Here is a 24362-nt window from a genome sequence, read left to right on the forward strand (position 1 = left end):
AGACCACATTTACAACTTTCATTACAGTATAACCGTTACATTTTATTATTGTTAATCTCTTAAGGTGCCTAATTCATAAACTTAGTCACAGGTATGTATGTATAGGAAAAAACAGTATATATAAGGTTTGTTATCTGTGGTTTTAGGCATCCACTGGGGGTCTGGGACTGTATCCCCCGTGGATAAGAGGGTAACTGCTATATCTTTTAGTAGAAGCAAGAGTAGCCCCATGTGGGGGCAAACACTGGACACCGGTCAGTTTCAGCTCCTCCTGCAAAGTGAGGGTATCCTTGTGGCTCAGCCCCGGGGCCCCCTCTGGTCACCTGTGGCTCCACAGTCTGGTTCTTGAACCCAAGGGCAGACAGCTTGCTACAGCCCAGGCCTGAGGATGCACTTCCTTCACCAGGACCCATGACCCCTGCCCACAGACCTGTGGAGCTCAGGGCATCCCCTGATGCAGGTTGGTCAGGACCTGCCCTGCCTGCACCAACAGGTTCTGCTTCTCCATCTGACCTGGCAGGCCTTGCACTCTTCCACCCCCTGCTGAGGACTAGGTGTCTTGAACTTCCAGAACGCAGCCAGGGCCCTGTACTTGGCCTGGGGAGAAGTTGGGAGGCCTAAGCAGTGGTTGGGGGCCACAGCAAGGCATTGCACACAGTGTGGGTTTTCTTTCTTTCAGGGATTTATTAAGGCATTGAGCACAGTGTAATCTCTAGCCAAGTGAAATGAATCCAGGGAAATATATCAGGACCTGAAGGATGTGCTTTTAAAGTTACTGGAAAGGATGATGAGCTGAGAACGTGTGTACAGCCACGCCTAAGCGCAGCGACCACTCTGTGCGGTAAACGTGGTCTGTCCATGTTCCTCAGTCAGGAGGTTCAGGCTCCCGGAGGGCACCTGAGGGTTCCATCACTTTGCTGCCCAACAAGCACATGCCCCCCACCTGGTGCCAAGCAGCAGGAATGACCCCTGCACCACACAGCTGCAGGAGAGCATCCACGGATGGAGGGACTCAGCTGGCCTGGCCACAGTGCGGGCACGGAGGTATGAGGCAAGCAAGGGCAGATCTGAGAGCCTCTAACACTAAGCGTGTGCAGCTGGTGCAAGGTGTGCTCCCAGCGGGTGTAAGGAAGGTGGGAGCCACAGCCTCTTCCTGGGCCCAGAAGCAGCCGGCGCCAGGAGATGCAGGCCCAGGGAATCTGTCTAAGGCAGCTGGGTCTGCACCAGCCTTCTTTCCATTCACAACTCACTGCTCCTGGGAGAGCAGGAGGGGCACACCTTTCAAGAGAAACTGATAAGGGAGGAAAGGCAGGAGATGAGGCCAGTTCCACCAGTGACACCTCGGGCCAGGCCTCACTGCTGCAGGCCTCAGCTGGAAGCTCCGGGCTGCTCATGGTCACTGGCGGTGCTGAACTGTCTCTCCACTTTCTTCTGGTCCTTGATCTTGAGTCCAATGTCCACTCTCTTCTCAAAGAAGTTCACCAGCACGGACTCCGTCAGAATGGAGGCCAGGATCTGCTCGAAGGAGATGCACCAGTCGGTGTCAACAGTGCCCCCGATGCGGGCTGTGGGGCTGCAGGCCTCCCCTCCCACCAGCACCGTGTCGTCTGTGAGGTCTTCACACTGCAGGGAGCCCGTGCTGACCACCGAGTATGAGGACATGGACGTGTCGTCTTTGGCTTCGTCGTCAGGCAGCGGCTGGGAGGGTGAGCCCTGTCCCTCGCCGCTGCCCCCCTCCACCACCACCTGGCTCTCCTGGGGGGCTTTCCCGAGGTGTGTGTCTCCGCCGGCTTTGGCTTGGGGGTCTCCTGCAGCTGGGGGCTGAAGCTCCCTGGCTGCGTCCTGATGGGGTCCGGGTGCTGGTGGCTCGTCCTCCTCAGTGGCACAGTCCCTGGGCTTCCTGCCTGTGCGGGCCGAGAACTTCTTCCCCACCTCTCCGATGCGGAGCAGGAGACTGGCCACGGTGGCGATGGCGTGGTACAGGTCCTGCTCCATGGGGTCTTCACTGAACATGTTGTAAAGCGTCTTGCACAGCTCAATGAACTGCTCCTTTTAAGGAGAAAAACAGAAGAACAGGGAGATGGTAAAAGACCAGTCAGACGGGGTCCATATTAGCCAAACTGATGACAAGGGACAGCCTAAGGATGTTGGCTGCCGTCTTGTTAATCATCTCCACGAGCCTCATCAGTCCATCTCATAGATCAGGACACAGGCTCAGAGAGGGAGAGTGGCTCGACCAAGGCCACACAGCTCTTCAAAAGGCTTTCCCCTCTAGCTGCCTTTCTCGGCACGTAGAGCGTGCCGGTCTGACCCGGAGCCTCCCTGTTTCTAGGTCTGTTCTGTTGGCACAGGGAGATGGATTTCTACCACGACTCTAAATCCAGTCAGTACAAGGACTTCTCCGTTGTGTTTTAGAATCACCTTTGGCTTTAATCAGAAGCAACCTCAACTCAGCCCTTGAATGAAGCTCTTTATTTTTTTTCTTTTTTTTTTTTTTTTTTTTTCCTTTTTGTGGAGAACGGGGTTTGGATGTTTTTCCCGGAGGTGTCGAACTCCTGGGCTCAAGCTATCCTCCCGCCTCTGCCTCCCTGAGAGCTGGGATTACAGGCGTGAGCCACCGCGCCCGGCCTATTTTTTATTTTTTCTTGAGACAGAGTCTCGCTCTGTCGCCCAGGCTGGAGTGCAGTGGCTGGACCTCGGCTCACTGCAAGTTCTGCCTCCTGGGTTCACGCCATTCTCCTGCCTCAGCCTCCCGAGTAGCTGGGACTACAGACGCCCGCCACCTCACCTGGCTAGTTTTTTTGTATTTTTTTAGTAGAGACGGGGTTTCACCGTGTTAGCCAGGATGATCTCCATCTCCTGACCTCGTGATCCGCCCGTCTCGGCCTCCCAAAGTGCTGGGATTACAGGCTTGAGCCACTGCGCCCGGCCAAATGAAGCTCTTTAGAAGGTGATGGTGAGGAAAGTACAGCCTGGGTCAGCTGGGTAGGGGGGTCCTGACGAGGGTGGGTGCTAGGTCCTTAAGCCACACATCTAGGTCCCCTGGCTCAAGAATGGGAAGAATCCTCATCACACGTGGTGCCCACTGTCCAGGCCTGCCGGGGGACTGGTCAGACTGCAGGGTCTCCTACTAGGCACAGCTAGGCTGTGGGTTTGGCCCAAGGGCCATGGTCAAGCTGGTGCTCCGGACTTGCCTTTGGCTCAACACTTGCAGTTTGAAGCTGGGGTCTCCCATTTTCTGGCTGTGAGACCCTTGGCAAGACACCACGCTCCTGACCTGCGAGACCAGTGAATGAAGAGTGGGTGTGGAGGGTGCATGTGAGCCTGCGTGTGCAGAGCCCTGGGCAGCGCTGGGAGGGTGCAGGGCGTGGAACGCATTCTTGTCAAAGGTAGCCTACGAGCCTCTGGCTCCTGGTTCACGGACGCTCCCTCAATCTGGACGCGGTCACCACGGAAACATGCCCCGTACAAGACCCTGGAACAACTGGCCTCCTGTCTTTCCGGAACCACCACTGACTGGCAACTAGGACTAACGGGCTCTAGAGGCAGGGGGGAGCCTTCCCACCCACCAGGAGATGCTGCATTGTGGGTGCTGTGATATGAGGGCCCAGTCTTGGTCAGAACTCTCCAGAAATGTCTATTGTGGGCTCTGATGGAGCCTACCTGGTTCATCTTGGGAAGATCCTTAATCGTCTCCTTCTGAGCCTCTTTCTCCTTGGCCCACATTCGAAGGTAGTGCCGATAGTCCGGAGAGCTGGTCCCCTTCTCCTCTGCGGGTTAGGAGGAAAGAGATTCATCTTCGTCATGTGAGAGAGAGGGCTGGGGGCTGACGGCAGGGAGAGGAGGGTGGGTGTCTTCCGCATGGAGCTACCGGAGCCTGTTACAAAACACCCTGGCATTTGGGAAGGCGGTCAGGGGAAAACAACCCACAATAGCCACAGGTTTCCCCTAAATTGCTGAAATGGTTGGACCGAAGCTGGTGACAGTGGTCCACACTGTCTTTCCTCGGATGAGGAGTCCCAGGGCAGCTGGAGAGAAGCTGGCAAGAGGGTGGGGCTGGCTGGGTGCCCGCGGGGCTGGTGGAGAGCACAGAGCCTCCTGTGCACCCCGAGGCCTGCTCCCTGATCAGGGGACGCATCCGCCATCTCCCAGGGTAGGGGGCTCCCTGGCAGTGACTGGGGAAAAGACCAGCCAGCAAGAGTGCCTCCACGCTGGGGTCTCTAAGAACAGCAGCACAGAACGGCCTGTACCTCCTCTCTTTTCCTGGACATCCTCACCGCCACTTCCTTCTTGCTCTTCCTGTGGTAGTGCTTCTGGACAAACGCAAAAATAAACAGAACATGGAGAACATTCTGCTGTTGGGGCTGCAAGCTCCTGGGGTCCTTGAGAGATGTAGTCTGTGTTTCTGTACAGCCTGCCCCAGGCCAGGCCCTGGGGGCAGGTCCCCCATGCCACGCCTCCTGCCTGGCCCGCCCCGCCCTGCCCTAAGGCACCACAGCAAGGGCCTGAGCATTCCCGCACTTGGTCGGGTTAAAACAAAAGCCGCCAAACGCTCACTTCCTCTTTTCCAAATGAATACAAGTCTCAACATGCTGGTTTTGAAGTGAACAATGATGCGGGCTACAGACCAGTCTGAGGACTAATGAATTCTATAGTTCCTGCTAGAACTCAGGGGAATCCTAGTGACGCCTTCCACCAGTGCCTGCTGTGCCTGTTAGAGGGGTTGTCTGTGCACAGCTCCTGTGCTCAGTGCAGCGTTTCGGGGAGGACTACACTTGCTGGAGTTGGCGCACACTATACTCCCTGTGTGGGAACATGCACCTGAGGAGGGAAGCAGCCGACCAGCTCTCCTGGAGCTGTTCCCCAGAGGCAGTGTGGCTGGTGGGGGCACCTCAGGCACGTCGGCAGCACCCAGTTCTGAGCTGCTCTTGCTGGCTGTGTGGTGGCAGTGAAGGGCACACCTCCCTGGGCTCAGACATCTCACCCTGGAATGGAAGCCCTGCTTCCTGGGGGCCATGTGCAGTCTGAGGCCAGGGCTCTGCACCACCATGCCGCTCCCAGAAGCATGTGGGACAAGCCTAGAGTGGCCTGCTGGTTCCACATACAACAGAAGGTGTACCTGCTTCTGTAGTTTCTGTCCTTGAAATCAAGGTCCTCAAGCTCAAGTCAGCCTCTGCCACTGTCACCAGGACTGCCATGGGCGTCTTGGTACACACTATTTTTGGTTTTCTGAGTCAGTTCCTTGGTGTGCATTATCCCCCACATGAAATCACCAGGTGGCATTATGGTCAGTTTTGCAAGTGTGCTGCATATCACCAGCTCGACTGCCCAAGCCCAGGGCCTAGAATGCTCCCATCACCTGGGATCAGATGGTCCCAACAGGCTTTAAACATAGCACAGGGATGACTTCTAACAGGCACTCAACATGCGTGTTTTTCCTTAACAAAAAAAGTGATGTCGAGCATGAAGATTTTTCCTAGGAAAGCATCCACTTTTCTTTCTAGCCTCCACTCAGCCACGCTGTCTTTCACATGCTCCGATAGCATTTTATATTTTTCTACTCACATGAAGACAGAATATCTCTAACATGTGGCTGCAGAGGTCATGCCCTGGGCCTGCTTGGTGCCTAGTGTGGGGGCCTTATTTACTCCCCACCCACAGCAGACATGGAGGCGGTGCAGAGTGGCTTCGCTCTGGGTCCTTCTCAGGACTTATCCCCCACAGGATGAAGTCCCAGAGGGGTCCCTGGGACAAAGAGCTTCCAGGTTCCTGATAGTGCAGGAGAGTGTCAGGAGGTACAGGGGGCGCCCCTGCCTTCCAGGGACTGACCTTGAGCCTCCCAGGGCAGGAAAAGATCCAGATCTGAGGCCAGAGGAGATGCTGGAAGGGACAGCAGAGGAGAGGCAGAGGGGCAGAGGGGGGAGGAGCCAAGGTCCAGGAAGACAGAGACACAAGAGAAACAGGAGTGAGGACATCCACAGGGGGCGGCCCCAGCCCCCGCCAGCATGGCAGGGCCCAGCCCATGGTCCCCTGGGGAGAACCCCATGCAGCCTGCTCCCTGAGCCCAGGTGGGACTGCTGGCCACTGCCTGAGCCCCGCAGGAAGGCTGCGGTGGCTGCAGGGTGCTGGCTGGGCATGTCAGGTCCAGTGGCCACTCACCTTCTGAGGAGCTGTCCTCTGTGAAATAATGGGCTGCCTCCAGGGCTGACTCGGCTTCCTCTGGGCTCAGAGCTGTGCCCGGAGAGAAGGCAGAGTGAGGGCAGGAGGAAACAAGGAGACCCCCTCAAAGTTAGTTCCCTCCAGCCCTGGGCAGAGGCTTGCTTTCCCTGCCCACAAGCCTGGCCAGCCCCACCACCTGCCCATTACAGTGCCCAGTAATAGTTTTGATGGTGATGATTGGTTATTTGTTACTTTCCTTTTTTTTTTTTTTTTTTGGAAAAGAAGTCTTACTTTATCGCTCAGGTTGCACTGCAGTCACATGATCTTGGCTCACTGCAACCTCCGCGTCCTGGGTTCAAGTGATTCTCCTGTCTCAACCTCCCAAGTAGCTGGGACTACAAGTGCGTACCACCATGCCCAGCTAATTTTTGTATTTTTAATAGAGACAGGTTTCATCATGTTGGCCAGGCTGGTCTCCAACTCCTGACCTCAAGTGATCCACCTGTCTGGGCCTCCTACCGTGCCCAGCTGCTTTTGTGACTTTTTTTTTTTTTTTGAGACAGAGTCTTGCTCTGTGGCCCAGGCTGGAGTACAGTGGCACCATCTCAGCTCACTGCAAGCTCCACCTCCTGGGTTCACGCCATTCTCCTGCCTCAGCCTCCAGAGTAGCTGGGACTACAGGTGCCCACCACCACGCCCGGCTATTTTTTTGTATTTTTAGTAGAGACAGGGTTTCACTGTGTTAGTCAGGATGGTCTCAATCTCCTGACCTCATGATCCGCCCGCCTTGGCCTCCCAAAGTGCTGGGATGACAGGCGTGAGCCACCGCGCCCAGGTCTCTGCTTTCCTGACTTTTACATTGTATTTGAAAAGGAAATACATATCCCAGGTAAAAATCCAATCAACACAATTAGGAGTCCAGTGAATGGCAGCTGCCCTCCTGTCCCAATGACCATCTGGCCAGTGGACCCTTTGGGGGCGTTTCATGCTTCTGTGGGCACACAGAGACTGGCCATGCACAGGCAACTTGCTGCTCTCTCTTTGGGTAGCTCAGAGGTCGTGCTGCGCCGTGTGTGCTGGCCTGCCTCATTCAGTGCAGTCTTTGCTGGAAGTCACCAAGCAGTACCCAGGGTTGCAGATCACATGGTCCTGGGTGATTGTGGCAGGGCATGGGCCGCAGCCCACCAGAGCCCAAGTGTTCTCTCTGTCTGGACAGGACAGGGCAGGGCAGGCTGAGGGGGCTCAGGAGTCTCAGGGTAGCCCTGCATGCTCTCAACCCTGGGACCTAGGCCCAGTGGGGTCTGTCCCACCAGAGCCTCTTTGGTGAGCCAGCCACAAACGAGAACAGCTGTGTCAAGAGCCTTTCAGCTCCGGAGGCACAGAGCAATGGCCTGTCAGCTTTAAAGATCACAGGTCTGGGCCCCATCACAGGCAATCAGGAGAGAAATCTTCTCAGGTGAAGCCCAGCCCCAGTACTCTAAAAATCCCCAGGGTCGGTTCTGAGGGCAGCTGCTGACCTCAGATGGCAAGCGACAGCAGGGACCTGGGGGCAGGTCCAGTCAGAGCAGAGCGCCTGGCCCAGGATTTCCACCTGCCTCGCCTTTCTTTCTTTCTATGATGATGGAGATGACCACTCCTTGGAGCACTGTCCATGCAGCCACCCCTGCTGAGCCCCTAGACAGCCTGTCGCCAATGCAGCCCTACTAGGCTCCAGCACCGCTGAGAGGCCAGAGAGAAGTGGCCCCTCCTCATGGCCATGTGAGGATTCTCCAGCTGAACCTCTGGGAATAAACCCTTAAGAAACTTGACAAATTAATGCAGCAGTTTCAGTTCCAGCCCTGAAGCTCCACTCATGGCCCTCCTTGTGGGTTTTGGGTCCAGCTGCCTCCTCGGTGGGAGTTCTGTTCCCAGTGGTGCCCGGTCACCCATGGGATTCTCCTCCATGTCCTTTCCCAGGCCAAGGCCCTGCTCTTAGACCTCTGTCAGGTGCTCAAGCTCCCGTTCCCTCTCCTCCAATGTGAAACTCCAGCCTGTGGAGCTGCTGTGCCCCCTTAAGGCCCCACAGTCCCACAGAGGCCTGTCCTCTGCAGCTGAACTTCTGGACAAGTGGGAGATGCTGGCTGGGGAGTGGGCAGGAGGCTCTCACCTGGAGGAAGGTGTAGCTTGTAGAGCACCTTGAGCTTCTCTGTCAGGTCCCCGTGGTACATCCCGCCTGTGGAGAAGGCCAGGGAAGGGGCTGGGGCTGGCAAGATGGCTGCAGAGCCCGTTCCACGGGGTACGAGTGGGACCCTCTTCACAGCCTGCGCTGCCCAGCTCCCTCCTGGAGAGGTCACGGGGTGAGTCCCAAGCCTCCTGTCTCCCTGGTGCCCTGCTGGGAAGGCTCAGCCCTTCCCTGGGGCTGGCACACCAGCTTCTAGCAGCCCCAGACTGCATGTGGGAGGGGAGCGGGCAAGGCTCCTGCTGGACCCCCTCTCGGCTCCTGTGGGTAAACTGTTCTTCCCGTATCTAGAGCCAGGGGCACAAGCAGCCCCCTACTGGCTGCGGTGGGGACAGACAGGAGATGCTGGCATTTGGAAGGCTTCCTGGGAAAGGGTAAGGGAGGGTCGGCCCCTGGTAGGCCCTGCAGGCACTCACTCATCCCCGTCACGAACTCCTTGAAGTTGATCAGCGAGTCCTTGTTTTTGTCCAGGAGCCTGAACATGCGACCTGCCAGCACAGGCGTGTGGGAGCCGCAGGCCCAGGGTGTCAGGCTGGCAAAGAGTTCCCGGAACTGGCTGGCATCAATCCGGTACTGCTCCAGGTAGGGCAGGCTGGGGTCCCGACGGCCGGCCACTGTGTGGCTGCTCCCCCAGTACTGGCTCGCCAGGTGCTTGGCCTGTGGGACACAGTCTGGTGAGATGGCCCAGCTGCTAAGCCTGTGGGTGGAGGGGACCCCTAGGCTGGTGATGTGTCCACCCTCCCCCTCCATCCAAGCCTGCGGAGCCCTGGGTTGGTGAGCACTGGCCAGACACCGCAGCACCTCCTGAAAGCTCTCAGGGTATCATCAGTCCCTTGTTAACAGATGGGGAGGGGGTTGGCTGACAGAGTCCTTGGTAGCCTGCAGAGGGCAGAGCTGGTCTGCTGGCCCCAGAGAAGGGCTGAGCCTTCCTGGCAGGGCTCCAGGGAAACAAGAGGCCCGAGGCTTGCTCTCGCTCCTGTGACCTCTCTAGGAGGCAGGCAGAGCTGGCTCAACCGTTGTGACACCAGGGCCACAGTCCAGTGGCCACCTTGAGCACAGAACCTGAGGCAGCTGGAGAGGTGGATGTGAACTGGTAACAAGAACAGAAAGGCAGTCATTCCAACTATCAAGGCTGGGTCTCTTGCTAAAAGCACAAGAGCAGGAAAAATTATCTTCGCACTGGAGTTACTGAGAAGAGAGTATGGCCCTGGAGCTGTGACGACAGTCCTGGCACTGCAGGAAAAGCAGTGCAGAGGACATCAGAGGTGGGGGAGCCTGACGGCACATTTGAGCACCTGGATCCAGCCATGTCTGAAGTTTGCATTGATAGACTTTTCAGTTACAGGGGCAACGCATTCCCTCTTCTGTGAAAGATGACTTGAATGGATTTTTTGCCATTTAAGAGGTCCTGCCTAAACTCCAAGAAGGATTCGATTCTACCACATGAGGTTCATGGCAACTGCATCTGAGGATGCACTTAGATCTATTTCTCTATTTCTATTCTATTCCCTATTTCTATTTCTATCCTCTATTTCTTTTTTTTTTTTTTTTTGAGACGGAGTCTTGCTCTGTCACCCAGGCTGGAGTGCAGTGGCTGGATCTCAGCTCACTGCAAGCTCCGCCTCCCGGGTTCACGCCATTCTCCTGCCTCAGCCTCCTGAGTAGCTGGGACTACAGGCGCCCGCCACCTCGCCCGGCTAGTTTTTTTGTATTTTTTTAGTAGAGATGGGGTTTCACCGTGTTAGCCAGGATGGTCTCGATCTCCTGACCTCGTGATCCGCCCGTCTCGGCCTCCCAAAGTGCTGGGATTACAGGCTTGAGCCACCGCGCCCGGCCTCTATCCTCTATTTCTAAGAGGATACTCTTGGATCTATTTCTTTTCTGGCAGGAAGCTAGGAAGCTAGGAAGGGGTCCTGCCCTGGCTCTGGGCTGTCACCTTAAACACCATGTAAAGGTCTTCCAGCTCTTCAATTGAGAAACCAATGTCCACAGGTATAGCTCGGACCTAGAAGGAAGGAGAAACAGGGTGTATGGCTGGATCACAAGCTCCTGCCACAGAAGTACAGCACTCCGTGGGAGTATCCTCAGCAGATGAAGGCAAGGGTGTGAACCGCCTCTCAGTGGCCCAGCACTCAAGGGCAGACCCTTCAGGAGAGGGTGAGGCCCACAGCCATCCCTGACTCCCCACCCACCAGTCAGCTCACACTCCTGGGCTCCTTCCCAGGATGGGCTTGGGGGAGCCTCTCTCCTCAACATACAGTTGAGGTTGACGGGTGAGGAATGCTCATTTGGCTCCCATCGTCCGGATCCCTGCGGAGACCCTGGTGCCAGCTCCGTAGAAGGAGCCCTCGAACCTGCCAGCCAGTGCTCCTTTGCTTTAATTGGCCGAAGCAGCCAGTCTCTGGTGCTGTGACCCAATGTCTTTACCGTGTCCCACAAGCCTGCAGGAGGGCTGGGAGTGTGGAAACAATGGAAGAAGTCCCTGCCTTTGGGGGCAGAGACCACAAACAGGTCTTGCAGTACAGGGTGGCAGGGAGGGCCTGGCCCCTCCAGAGACAAGGACAGAAGCTTGTGGCAGAGACATGGCATTTGGGGTGTGTGGAGGGTGGTGGCATGTTGCCGCCACCTGGGAGTGGGGCAGGGAACACATGGCACAGCCAGGCTGGGCAGGCTCGGCCCAGAGGGCATGTGGCTGTCAGGGTGGCAGCCATCTGAGAAGCTTCCCGGTGACTCACCCACCAGCAGAGAAAAGTGACTGGGACCTCTCCCCACATTCCCACCTACACCCCTGGATCTGGTCCCATGAATCCTACCATGATGTACGTACCAAAGCAGTGTAGGACAGTGGGTGCGGTGGAGCCCTGCACCCACCTTGCTCTGTGGAGAGGGCTCCGCTGCCCCCCGGCCCAGCCCCGGCCCAGCCCCCGCCCAGCCTCGCTGGCACCCATACCACACTCCTCTTGGCTGTGTCCTCCAAGGACTGGATCACTTTCAGCCTCTGTTTAAACCGCATCTGCTCGATGTCCTCGGCCCTCAGGCTGCTGAATTTCTACAGGCAGAGGTGACTTGGTGAGATCGAGCCAACTGCAGGGCACAGGGCCGCCACCTGCCCGTAGCTACCCAAACCCACAGGCCAGATGGAGTGGCCTGGCCAAACTGACCCCACTGGATGCTGACCTCATAGGACACTTTCAGGAGCTCAAAGATGTCCACCTCTGCAGGGGGGTCATCGCCGCTGGTCAGCAAAGCATGGAGGTGTGGGATAGGAGGAGAGACACTCTGCTTATTGACCACATTATCCAGGTATCTACAAAAGGCAGAGGACAACAGTCCAGACCACACCCGGGCAGAGGGAGCCTCCTTCCCACAGCTGGGTGATGCGGAGGGACCCAATGTTTACACAGACTCCTAACAAGGAGTGTGCTGAGGACTGGGCACCCTGCAGGAGGGCAGAGGTGTGCCCCGGCAGGGCCCCCAGCAAGCTTGGGAGCTCTCTACAGGGCAGTGCTCCCAACAAGGCCTGAGCACTAACCCTGAGGACACCAGGCTGTTTTCTTAGTGGGGGGGTCCCCTGGGCAGGAATGCTTTATAACCCCAGGCCCTAACCAGATGGAAGGACAAGCTTCCTCCCTTTGGCGGGACCCTGGGGACGTGGGACCTTCTCGCCCTGGCCAAGAAGATTCAGGGATCAAAGGTTGAGTCGCAGGAGAAAGTCAGGTATGGGGAGGCCTGCTGCAGCTCAGGGAATCAGCTTCTCCAGGGACACAGCCCTGGGGATGGAGCCCGACCTCGGTCAGCTGCCCTAGCCCCGGCAGAGTTCATGGCCTCCCTGGCTCTCTGGGCTGAGCCTGACCTCAGCTGGGAGGAGGTAGCTGATTCCCCATGCCCATGGCCCTGATAGTATCCCCTGCTCTGGAGGAGGCCACACCCACTTGTAGGAAGGGGCAGGAAAACCAGCCAGACTCCGGCCACAGGCTGAGTATCTTGACATCAGTGTGAACCAAAAGCTACTTAGGCCCACAGTAGGGAGGTGACAACTCTGCTGGATCTAGACAGTCCCAGGCAGCACCTGGCCTGGCCACAGGCAAGTGGTAGAGTCCCAGGCTGTTCCTGGGGGCTGGGGGCATTCTAGGTCAGACAAATACACTATGTAGGAGGGTGGGATTGCACAGAGCTCAGGGCAGGGCAGAGGGTAGCCAGGAGGGGCCGGGGCGTGAAGGCCAGGCTGGGGGCTCGGACAGTGCCTTTAGACAGAGGACCCAGGCGAGGGGGAGGGCCAGGTCTGATCAGAGTCCTGGGATGCAGGCAGGTGAAAGACCTGAGAGGGGAACCCCAGGGAAAGGGCATGGTGGGCCTGGGCTGAGGCAGCAGGCTGAAGGGAAGGGGGGAAGGGACTGGATCCCAGACAGAATCTGCAAGGCATGGGATGTGGGGACTAAGGAGCGCGTGGAGGGGCTGGGATGACCCTGGGCCTCTGGCGTGACTAGCAGGACATCAGCTCATCCAGCTGTTCCAGTGGGCCCAGGGCAGGCCTGCTCCCTGCAGGGCGTGGGGTCTGCATTGCAGCTGAGCTTGGGGAGGTATGACCAGGACCACCTGGTGGACATGAAATGCCCAGCTGTGCCACCAACTGGAATTGTGGTCACTGGATCTTGGCTCTGGGTTGCCCCTAGGAGAAGCATCCCCACCCCCCAATCTGAGCGGCGGCCCTCCAGCCAGCATGCTCTGCCCACAGCTCCTGCTTTATTCCTCCTGGCACCTATCACTGAGCGCTGCTTCATCTCCCACTAGAAAGGAGCCGGCTCCTGACCCCAGAGCACCCCCGGGTCCAGCTGCGGCCTGGCACTTCGCAGACAGTCACTGGAGGCTGACTGGACAGTGCCCATGGCTGGTGAGGGGTTCTGCTGCGAGCCCCTAGCAGGAGAAGGAGCCCGGCATGTCACCTGCCCAGCATGGTCATGGCCTCGCCCTCGTCACTGCAGCCCAGCAGCTGCTCCATGTTGGCGTCCAGGACGGCCAGGGCCACCTGCAGGATCACCTTGATGCCCTCATAGAAAAAGCAGTCGACGATGACCACAGCGCTCTCGAAGGGCATGACACTGAGGAAGAGGGTCAGGAACCAGGACAGCGAGATGCTGGAGATCACCCCCAGGTCCTGCATCTTCTCTGAGAGCTGCGGCAGGAAGTCTCTTGTGAGCTCTTCGAAGATGCCTTGGTCCACCAGGGCTCCTGCGGGCAGGATAAGTGAGGCTGATGGTGAGCCCACCCCATGGCCTGGGTGGGCCCTCGCCTGCAGCCTACCAGCCCTGGCCACTCCAGCATTGCCAGCTTTTCAGTGAGGGCTGAAGGGGACTTGGAGTGCCGGGAGAAAACAAGGACGAAAAAACCCTTCAAGTCTTCTCTCTACAGCTTCCAAACCACTGGGCGAAATAACTATTTCTTCCACTACACTTGAATTTTATTTGGGGGAAATACTGATTTCTCCCTGAGGCATGAGAGGTAAACAGCACCCTCAGTGACTGTGTCCCATCCTGATGACTGCGAATAGATGCAGCTCTGAAGGGCTCTAAGAGCGGTAACTCCAAACACCAGACGGCAGGGGAAGGACAGGATAACACACTTAAATATGAACTTAATTAAATACTCTTGCAAGTCATTTCCATTTAGTAACAGATTTCACTGGATGTGAGTTCAGTAAAGTTGAGCATCAGGTTACATGGGGGACATACACTCTCTAGTTTTGATGTTTGAAATTTTCTATAATCGGAAAGCTGACAGAAAGTTAGATGCATAGGAACTTAGGCTCTGAGGGGACTTTTATAAATCACCAAATGTGTAATACTACCCTCTAACTCCTAGGGAACCACGTGAAGCCTGGAGCTTGGCCTGGGAAGGGCTGCCGCCCTCATGGAACCAGCAGGCACCTGGAGACTCAGGCAAGGCGGCACCTGGGGACACTCACCCACCACCCTGGTGTTGTAGTAGTCGGGCAGCATGCGCTCGCACAGGGCCACCAGGAGCCAGAAGGCCTCCTCCTCACTGCCATAGAGCAGGAGCACCGAGGTCACGATGTTCATCGCCTGCCGGGCAGAGACAGCCGGGGAAGGCTTGCACTGCTGGCCAGCAAATGAAACTGTCTCTCCCTACCCCTCCCAGCTGCCCCCTCCCTAAAAGGGCCCACATGATCTCCTTCTTTTTGTTGTTGTTATTTTTATTATTTTTCAGGTTCTCATGGTAAAGATTAATGGCCTCCTACAAGCAAGTTTGCCTCTTCAGGAGTGCTGGGCATCTGGTAATGAGAAACTGCCCCTGCCCAACTCCGGGAAATGTCAAAAGGCAATTTGTAGGAAACTGATTGAACAGAGAGTCGGCCAACTCCTTCAAACTGGGTCAGAAGGCACTGGGAAACCACAGAGAAAGTGGACATCAACACATTACACTTCTGCAAAGTGGTGTTGGGTGTCGGAGGTGGGACGCGTGACCGAGCTGACGTGGAGGTGAGCCACGTGGCCAGAGCCCCACACCAAGGCCACTCACTGGGCACAGAACTAGGACCACACATAGCCCTAGCTGCTAACAAGACCTTTAAGGCAAACAGAATGCCATTTGACTCAGCCAGGAAAATGCCTGGAGTTAAAACCAAAAGCTGCCAGAACTGCTAACCCAAAGCATAATTAAATCCCCTCATGCCCATCACTATAACAGAATATAGCAAGTGTTGATGAGGATGTGGAGAAATCTAAACCCTTGTGAACTGCTGGTGGGAATATAAAATGGTGCAGCTGCTGGGGAAGAAGCATGCAGTTCCTCAAAAAATTAAAAATAGGCCAGGCCACAGTAGCTCACGCCTTCTAATTCCAGCACTTTAGGAGGCTGACGAGGGTGGATCACTTGAGTCCAGGAGTTCAAGATCAGCCTGGGCCACACAGTGAGACCCCGTCTCTACAAAAAATACAAAACAGAGCTGGGCGTGGTGGTGTGCCCCTGCAGCCCCAGCTACCCAGGAGGCCGAGGTGAGAGATCGATAGATCGATAGAGCCCAGTAGATGGAGGCTGCAGTGAGCCATGATCGTGCCACTGACCTCTACTGTGGGCAACAGAAGGAGATCCTGTCTCAAAAAAAAAGCCCAGGAATGGTGGCTGGTAGCTCACGTCTCTAATCTCAGCATTTTGAGAGGCTGAGGCAGAAGGATCACTTGAGCCTAGGAGTTTGAGGCCTGTCTGGGCAAGACAGTGAGACCCCATGTCTTAAAAAAAAAAAAAATAGCTGGGTATAGTGGCATATGCCTGTAGTCCCAGCTACTTGGGAGGCTGAGACAGGAGGATTCCCTTGTCCAAGGAGCTTGAGACCAGCCTGGACAACATAGCAACACTCTGTCTCTAAAAAAATAAATTAAATAAATTAAAAATAGAAATATTGGCCAGGCACAGTGGCTCATGCCCATAATCCCAGCACTTCGGGAGGCCAAGGCAGGTGGATCACCTGATGTCAGGAGTCCAAGACCAGCTTGGCCAACATGGCAAAACCCCGTCTCTACTAAAAATGCAAAACATTAGCTGGGCAAGGCGGCATGTGTCTGTAATCCCAGCTACTCGGGAGGCTGAGGCAGGAGAATCGCTTGAACCTGGGAGGTGGAGGTTGCAGTGAGCCGAGATTGCGCCACTGCACTCCAGCCTGGGAAACAAGAGTGAGATTCCATCTCAAAAAAAAAGAAAAGAAAAGAAAATGTGGTCTATGTAATATGATTGAGCCTTAGAAAGAAAAGAAATTCTTTTTTTTTTTGAGATGGAGTCTCGCTGTGTCGCCCAGGCTGGAGTGCAGTGGCGTGATCTCGGCTCCCTGCAAGCTCCTCCTCCCACGTTCACACCATTCTCCTGTCTCAGTCTCCCGAGTAGCTGGGACTACAGGCGCCTGCCACCTTGCCTGGCTAATTTTTTGTATTTTTAGTAGAGACGGGGTTTCACTGTGTTAGCCAGGATGGTCTTGATCTCCTGGCCTTGTGACCTGCCCGCCTCGGCCTCCCAAAGTGCTGGGATCATAGGTGTGACCCACCGCGCCTAGCCCGAAAGAAAGGAAATTCTGACACATTCATATGACATGGATGACCCTTGAGGATATCATGCTAAGTGAAATAAGCCAGGCACAGAAAGGCAAATACTGTATTATTTCACATATATGGGACACAGTCATCCAGTTCATAGCAATGGAAAGTAGAACAGTGGTTGCTATGGTGGTTGGGGCATGTTTAATGGGCACAGAGCTTTGGTTTTGCAAGATGAAAAGAGGTCTGGGGATGGATGGCGGTGACGGGTGCACAACAGTGTGAATGTGCTTAAAGCACTGAGCTGTACACTTAAAAATGGTGAATATGGGAAATTTTATGTTCTGTTTACTTATTTTACCAAACACATAAAACAATCGAATGCTGCTGGGACTCAGACAAAAGGAGCAAGAGGACAACTTCTATTTGGCATGGGGATGAGATGAGCAAGTAACACCGTTTTTTTTTTTTTTTTCTTTTTTTTTTTTTTGAGACGGAGTCTCGCTCTGTCACCCAGGCTGGAGTGCAGTGGCCGGATCTCAGCTCACTGCAAGCTCCGCCTCCCAGGTTCACGCCATTCTCCTGCCTCAGCCTCCCAAGTAGCTGGGACTACAGGCGCCCGCCACCTCGCCCGGCTAGTTTTTTGTATTTTTTAGTAGAGACGGGGTTTCACTGGGTTAGCCAGGATGGTCTCGATCTCCTGACCTTGTGATCCGCCCGTCTCGGCCTCCCAAAGTGCTGGGATTACAGGCTTGAGCCACCGCGCCCGGCCTGTAACACTGTTTTTAAATTACGTCTTTTTCTGCAGCTGGGCTCCTTCCTTGGGACATGAGGCAGGGTCACCACACAGGCCTGGGACCACAGGGACCTGCTCCTGTGAGCCTCTGGTGGCAGATGCTGTCTCTGGGCCCCTGTCAGGCCCCTTACCTGGCAGTAGCCGATGGTGGGGTTTCGGAAGGCATAGGCGGTCAGCACCCGCCGGAGGGCAGCAATGCCGAGCTCGTTCTGGAAGGCAGGGTGCTCGGGCATGGAGCGGTGCAGGTCTCGCTCGATCTCCTCTGTGGCCAGGCTATACTTCCCAGTGGACTTCTCCACCAGCTCAGCATAGTAGCCGGGGTGAGTCACCATCTCATTCCAGGCCCCTGGGGAGACACAGGTGCCGGCTGTGTCTGTCCTTCTTCTGGTACTTTGGGGGCAGTAACAGGGCAGGTTGGAGATACCGGTGCCCCACAGAGGAGAGGTGGGACTTGGGATCAAGCACAAGCTGCGAGGCAAGCTTTCCCTTGTGCTCCCGGGGAGGCTGTTCTACCTGAAAGTTCAAGTGGCTGACTTGCCTCCTCCAGAAACCACGGGTGTGAATGCTGTCAGAGCCTGTCCCAAGGAAAGGAGGCCTCTAGGGGACCCGTTTCCCTCCCACTGTGGGCGGGAGGGCACCACCCGGCCAGCAGAGTGCCTGGCCCCCAGCCTCTGTCCCTCGGGATGCTCCTCCTGGTTGGGCCCCTGGCCATGGCCCAGAGCCCGGATCCCGGCTATGTGAAAGTTGGGAGCTCCTGCCTGGCCAGCTTAAGAGGAGGAAGTTGCAGTGAGCTGAGACTGCATCGGTTCAGGCCGGCTCAGGACCAGACGAGCTCACATGGCGAGAGCTTGGGGGCTGTGACTGGCTGAGACATGGAGAGAGCTTGGGGGCTGTGACTGGCTGAGCTGAGGTTGGGGGTGGCTGCATCCCACTCACCGGAGAAGAGGAGCCATAGCTCTCCCCGGAGGCTCTCAGGGATGCCCTTCAAGACCAGTGCCCGTGTCTTGGCTGTGCGGTACATGCACACGCCGCGCCCATACTCGAAGAAGTGGATGTGCCATGATTCCTCTTTCATCTTCTCCTTGGCCTGAGGGAAAAGCGCATCAGGGAGCCTGGGGGCCGAAGCACATCTGAGTGCGGAGGCCTAGGCCATGCCGAAAGCCTCGTGAACACTCCAGACAGTGCTGGCCTGCAGGTGTGGCCTTCCTCACGATTCCCGGGAAAGACCAGGCCGCGCTGAGCCACACCTCCCAAGGCTTAGGAGACCAGCTCCTCAGCGGGAGGGCCCTTCCCTTCAGAGGCCTGGAGCCCGTGGCAAACAGCACCACTGAGCAGGTAAGTGGAGCCCCCGAGAGAGTGCCTGCTCTGTCCCACGCTGCCAGGGTGCAGCCTGGATGGGCACTGCCCAGTGGTCAGCCTAGGGCCCTGAGGGAAGGCACAGGCCCAGGACTGGATCCAGCTTTCCTCCTGAGGGCTCCGCTCTGGACGGAGGCTGGCGTGCCGGCGCTCAGGGCTCACCCCCTTGGCTCCAAGGTCCTCCACGGGCGAGCTTTTCTGGAAGAGCTTGAGCAGGCCCTGGGATGCGGTTGGCACCTCCTGCGCACAGAAGCTCTGTCGGCTGCTGAGCGGAGAGGCTGGGCTGGCAGGCTGCTCCGGCACCTCCTGAGGAGCTGGAGAAGACTAGAAAATAAAACAGGGAAGGGGACACCTAACAACTGTGCTGCCGGGCAGCCTCTGACGCGCTGTCCACCCACAGCTGGACCAGGGCCCGGTGCAGAAAGGGCCATGGGGGCGAGCGGTGCATGGAGAAGAGCCTGTCTGGTTGGGCAGGAGGCTGTGGCTGCAGCTCCGCCCTCAGCTCTTCTCTGGCTGCTGGACACCGAGTCCTCAGTAACCAAACCCACCCTCACCAGCGAGTTAGTCTCAGGGAGTGAATTCTGGGCTCACCCTGTGGGGCCCTTTTCTGAGGGAGGTCAGTGTAAAGAACAGGAGAGGCCCTATCCTAACGTGGAGGCACACCCCTGCCCACTCTCAGACCCATGCTTCTTGGGCTGCACAGAGGGTTGGGCGATGGCCTGTGATGTTGGTCTGGGCTCAGGGTGGGTTTGGGGTGACTGCGTCACCCAGTTGCCACCAAGGAAACGAGTGGCCCTCCTGCAGGAGTGTTGGGGTAACCCAGGGAGCATGCCAGGCCTGCGGCTGCCATCACGGTGCCACACGGGCCTGAGAGTGACAGGAGTGTTGGGGTAACCCAGGGAGCGTGCCAGGCCTGCGGCTGCCATCACGGTGCCACAAGGGCCTGAGAGTGATGCTGTCTTGGCAGAAAGCAAAGTCCAGTGTGGGAGAGCCCAGCTCGACCGGGGCCAGCTGACTGCCTGAGCTTCTTGGCTCTGCAGGTGGTAGACTCCCCATGGTGGGCTCCAGCCCGGGCTGGGCTCTCTATCCCTCACACCCTCCCGCTGGCTCTGGTCCCGTGGTCATGGTCCCACTGCACCCAGGGATGGGGCAGCAGCCAATGTGCTAGGCGCCCTCCTAAGACACTTCATATTCTGTGTTTTTTGAGAGAACCCTGATCTTGACTGTGGTGATGGCTTCATGGGGGTATACATGTTAAAACGTACCAAATTGTATTCCTTAAATATGTACAGTGTATTGCATATCAATTTTACCTCAATAAAGTTAATACAAGAGGAAAAAAGAAAAAAAAAGAGAGAACTCTGCTAGGTTCACACCCACAGTCTACCCCTCTGCCCCCCATGATGTTACAGAGATGGCTTTTGGGTCCACTTAAACAAATGTTTACGACGAGCTGCCTGAATCCAGTGGGCACAGCCCCAGTGCAGACCGACTGCCTACTTGGAGATCCTGCTTCCTGCCTGAGCTCCCCCAGAGGGACTGACTAGGACACACATGGGTTTGCAGGCTGTGAGGTGCCTTGGAGGATCACAGATCTTAGTGCCAGGGAAGGAGCCAGACCGCCGGATGTGAGCTGCGCAGCAGATGCGTGCTCCCGGTGAGGCGGCGAGTGCGACACCAAGCTTGGGGACCAGGTTGCTTTCTGCAGAAGCTTGGCTCAGGTCCCGCCTTACATTCAGGCTCACTGGCCTCAGGGGGGACTCTCAGAGCTGCCTGGGATCCTATGTATTCCTAGTCCAGTCCTCCCTGCTTCCCCGAGGTAACCACCTCACATAAACCTCCAAAACCACCTGCCATCCTTGCATCCCACTGAGCCACACTTCTTCCTGTTAAACTGAGCACACAGGAACAATCTGAGCCCTCCACAGGTGACTGCCCGCCTGCCCACCCACCTGCCTGCACCTGGACCCCATCCCCTGCCTTCTCTGCAGGAGTCGCTCTCCAGCACAGAACTGCACTGTTATTCCCCTAAAGGCCACCCCCACTTCAGCTGGGTGTTGTTCACATGTTATGCTCGCTCTGCTAAGATTCATCCAGTTGTATACTGTATGTGTACTCCTGGGTATGTATGTTAAACTTCAGTTAAAATTCCAGCCCTCCCAAAAGTTACCTCATTACTTTCTGCTGACCTTCACACAAAACTTCTTGAGAGATGCTTAATCTCACTGTCTCCTTTCTCCAAGTTTTTTCCCGTGTCAAAAAGTGTATATTTATACTGTAATACTTTTATGCTAATACCATTATATAGTTCCCTTAGTCCTCTCTTTTTAAGATGTCAATTCCCTACTATAAGCAATATTGAAATTAGCTAGTAGGCCTTTTTCTTCCCACTTTCCTCCCTCTCTGCCAACATCTGATCAAAAGGAGATACTTTTTTTTGAGACGGAGTCTCTCTCTGTCACCCAGGCTGGAGTGCAGTGGCCAGATCTCAGCTCACTGCAAGCTCCACCTCCTGAGTTCACGCCATTCTCCTGCCTCAGCTGCCCGAGTAGCTGGGACTACAGGCGCCCGCCACCTTGCCCGGCTAGTTTTTTGTATTTTTTAGTAGAGATGGGGTTTCACCGTGTTAGCCAGGATGGTCTTGATCTCCTGACCTCGTGATCCGCCTGTCTTGGCCTCCCAAAGTGCTGGGATTACAGGCTTGAGCCACCGCGCCCGGCCAAAAGGATATACTTTTAATTAATAAGGCAATCAGTGAGCCTACTCTACTTTCCATGTACCTTCCTTTTTTTTTTTTTCAGAAGGAGTCTCGCTCTGTCACCCAGGCTGGAGTACGGAGGTGCAACCTCCACCTCCTGGGCTCAGGCAATTCTCCTTCCTCAGCCTCCCAAGTAGCTGGGATTACAGGTGTGCGCCACCTGGCTAATTTTTGTATTTTTAATAGAGATGAGGTTTCACCACGTTGGCCAGGCTGGTCTCAAACTCCCGACTTCAGGTGACCTGCCTGCCTCGGCCTCCCAAAGTGTTGGGATTACAGGTGTGAGCCACCAAGCCCAGCCTCATATACCTTCCTGATCTCAGGTTTTGATTGTACTATGTCTCCATCATCAGAGACTATTACATTTACATACTGTCACCTCTATTCCTACTATCTAACCTTAATTCCACAGCTAAATATATTCAATGCTACCACCAGTCCTTATGCCCAAGCTGCTTCCATCACTCCTTGGTTGTCTGGAGTCTGTCCTCCAGCAGACTCCACAGAAGCTGAGAGAGCCCCTGAACTCCTCTGCATGTTCTTTACAGCCTATGGTCTTTATACCTGAAGGTCAGTTCGGCTGGGTATAAAATCCTTGGGTCACAGCTTCTTTTACTGTATATCTTTAAAATGTTACTTTGTATAATCTCAGCACTTTGGGAGGCTGAAGTGGGTGGATCACTCTAGGTCAGGAGTTCAAGACCAGCCTGGCCAACATGGTGAAATCTCAACCCCATCTCTAAGAAAAATACAAACATTAGCCAGGCATGGTGAAACGCACATGTAGTCCCAGCAACTCAGGAGGCTGAGGCACGAGATTGCCTGAACCTGGGAGGCAGAGGTTGCAGTGAGCCGAGATTGTGCCACTGCACACCAGGAGACGCCCCCCGCCCAACCCCCACCAAAAAGTTACTCTAAAATGTTGCTACTGTATCACAAAGTCTCATACCTCTCTGAGGAGGAATCTCTCAGGATCTTGGTCCACTGCAACCTCCGTCTCCCACCTCCTGGGTTCAAGTGATTCTTGTGCCTCAGCCTCCCAAGTAGCTGGGATTCCAGGCATGTGCCACCGCATCTAACTTATTTTTGTATTTTTAGTAGAGACAGAGTTTCACCACGTTGGCCAGACTGGTTTTGAACTTCTGGCCTCAAGTGATCTGCCTGCTTTGGCCTCCCAAAGTGCTAGGATTACAGGTGTGAGTCACTGTGCCCAGCCTGGACTAATTTTTAAATCTTTAAAATTGAATAGTTTTATGAGATTATATGTCAATATTGACTATTTTGTGTTGATTTTTCTAGACATTCAATGTGCCCTTCCACTATACAAGTTCAAGCTTATTTTCTAAGTTTTCCTGAATCATGGTTCCTATTACCTGTTATTCCACCGCTTTTCTCTGGGAAGGGTGTGGGGTGGCACTACAATTATACGTAAGTTGGATCTTCTTTGCCTGACTTCTTTATCCCTTCTCTGGACAATTTCTTCTCTATTTGTTTGAGTCTCGTCTGACTCCATTTTTCTTCGGTCTCTTCCTTATTTACCTTAATGTATTTTCATTCTTGTGTTCCTGATTTTCATTTCAGAAATATGTGTTTTTTTTTATTTCCTCCTGAGTCCTGTCAACTCTCTTCATATTTTTCTGTTGACTAGTCACTTTTAACCTGAGCTTTCTAAACATTTTTAATTTATACCATTCTTTAGTAGTTTCTTTTTTTTTTTTTTTTGAGACAGAGTCTTGCTCTGTCGCCCGGGCTGGAGTGCAGTGGCTGGATCTCAGCTCACTGCAAGCTCCACCTCCCGGGTTCACGCCATTCCCCTGCCTCAGCCTCCCGAGTAACTGGGACTACAGGCGCCCGCCACCTCGCCCGGCTAGTTTTTTTTTTTTTTTTGTATTTTTAGTAGAGACGGGGTTTCACCATGTTAGCCAGGATGGTCTCGATCTCCTGACCTCGTGATCCGCCTGTCTCGGCCTCCCAAAGTGCTGGGATTACAGGCTTGAGCCACCGCGCCTGGCCCATTCTTTAGTAGTTTCTATAGTTTTTCTAATTCCTTTGAGATCACTTGGAAACATCAGGACACAGTTTTCATCTGCCTGGAGGAATGTTTTTCTGGTGTGCTTTCATTATCTGTGGAAGGTTATCTGGTTCACTCTCCCCACAGTATCTTTGTACAGGATGTGATCAGCATCTTTTCCTGTTCTTTCAGCAAGATGTTCTATGTATGGGCGGTTGTGGGTCAGAGTAGCTTTCTGAACTCTACAGCTGGAGGGGCCTTTCCCTGCAGTGGTCGGTCTGTGTAGCCCTTGCTCCTGTACTTTCTAGGATTGGCCACCTCTTTCTTGTATCTGAAGCTTTTCTCCTTTACCCCAAGTGCTCCTGCTCTGTTCAATCCCAGCCCTTTTTTTGGGGGGGGTGAGCTCTTTTCTTTCAGTTTTTGTTTTTGTCAAGGGCATGGGCTTCCCTCACATTCCTGATCTTTCCTCAGCCGTATAATACGTCAGGCAGCGATAAGGCTGTGGGTAGAAATAAAGCAGGATTTTGTGCTTCCATTAATAAAAAAGCCTCCTCTATAAACTGGAGCCTGAGAAACCTGCCCCAGTCTCACTGGCTCTCTCAGATTCACTTGGTGAGGTTTCCATTTGCTAAGTAGTCTCTCGTGAGGGGTATTCTGGTGACTTCTGGATTCCTTGGCTCTTAGGACTGTCGGAGCCCCTTTTCCTTCCTGCCATTGCCTCAGCACAGCTACTGGCTCTGTGTCTGCACAGAGTCATGTCACAGTTGGTGGTCTGGCACCCATCTATGGTGCATAGTTGGTACAGAGAGCATAGCATGGAGGTTCCTCGAAATATTAAAAATAGAATTGCTATACAATCCAGCAATTCCACTCCAGGGTATGTCCCCAAAAGAAATGAAAGCAAAGATTCGAACAGACATCTGTACACCCATGTTCACAGCAGTGTTACTCATAGTAGCCATGAGGTGGAAGCAGTCCAAGTTTCAATGGATAAACAAAATGTGGCTTATCCATACAATGGC

The 24362-nt window shown here is 54.9% G+C and overlaps 1 protein-coding gene across 4 annotated transcripts in view; it reads right to left on the minus strand.

Annotated features, from left to right (window-relative positions):
• Positions 1-21: 21 nt before the first annotated feature.
• TBC1D9B (TBC1 domain family member 9B) overlaps positions 22-24362 on the minus strand; it is a 42962-nt gene continuing 18621 nt past the window's right edge. Inside the window, exons 8-22 of one of the 4 annotated variants that reach the window (XM_021940254.2) lie at positions 18734-18895; positions 18152-18302; positions 17347-17561; positions 14340-14457; positions 13321-13606; positions 11555-11684; positions 11328-11426; positions 10314-10382; positions 8794-9034; positions 8306-8479; positions 6160-6231; positions 5830-5880; positions 4251-4313; positions 3664-3770; positions 22-2049 (exon numbers count right to left, since the gene is read on the minus strand). In XM_021940254.2, coding sequence (XP_021795946.1) covers positions 1369-2049; positions 3664-3770; positions 4251-4313; positions 5830-5880; positions 6160-6231; positions 8306-8479; positions 8794-9034; positions 10314-10382; positions 11328-11426; positions 11555-11684; positions 13321-13606; positions 14340-14457; positions 17347-17561; positions 18152-18302; positions 18734-18895 — 2619 coding nt within the window. In that variant the 3' untranslated portion in view covers positions 22-1368. The remainder of the gene's footprint in view (positions 2050-3663; positions 3771-4250; positions 4314-5829; positions 5881-6159; positions 6232-8305; positions 8480-8793; positions 9035-10313; positions 10383-11327; positions 11427-11554; positions 11685-13320; positions 13607-14339; positions 14458-17346; positions 17562-18151; positions 18303-18733; positions 18896-24362) is intronic. The other 3 variants (XM_003900634.4, XM_021940256.2, XM_003900633.4) reach the window with 3 other exon arrangements.

The sequence above is a fragment of the Papio anubis genome, chromosome 5 (genome assembly GCF_008728515.1).
Source record: "Papio anubis isolate 15944 chromosome 5, Panubis1.0, whole genome shotgun sequence".
Taxonomy (NCBI): Eukaryota; Metazoa; Chordata; class Mammalia; order Primates; family Cercopithecidae; genus Papio; species Papio anubis.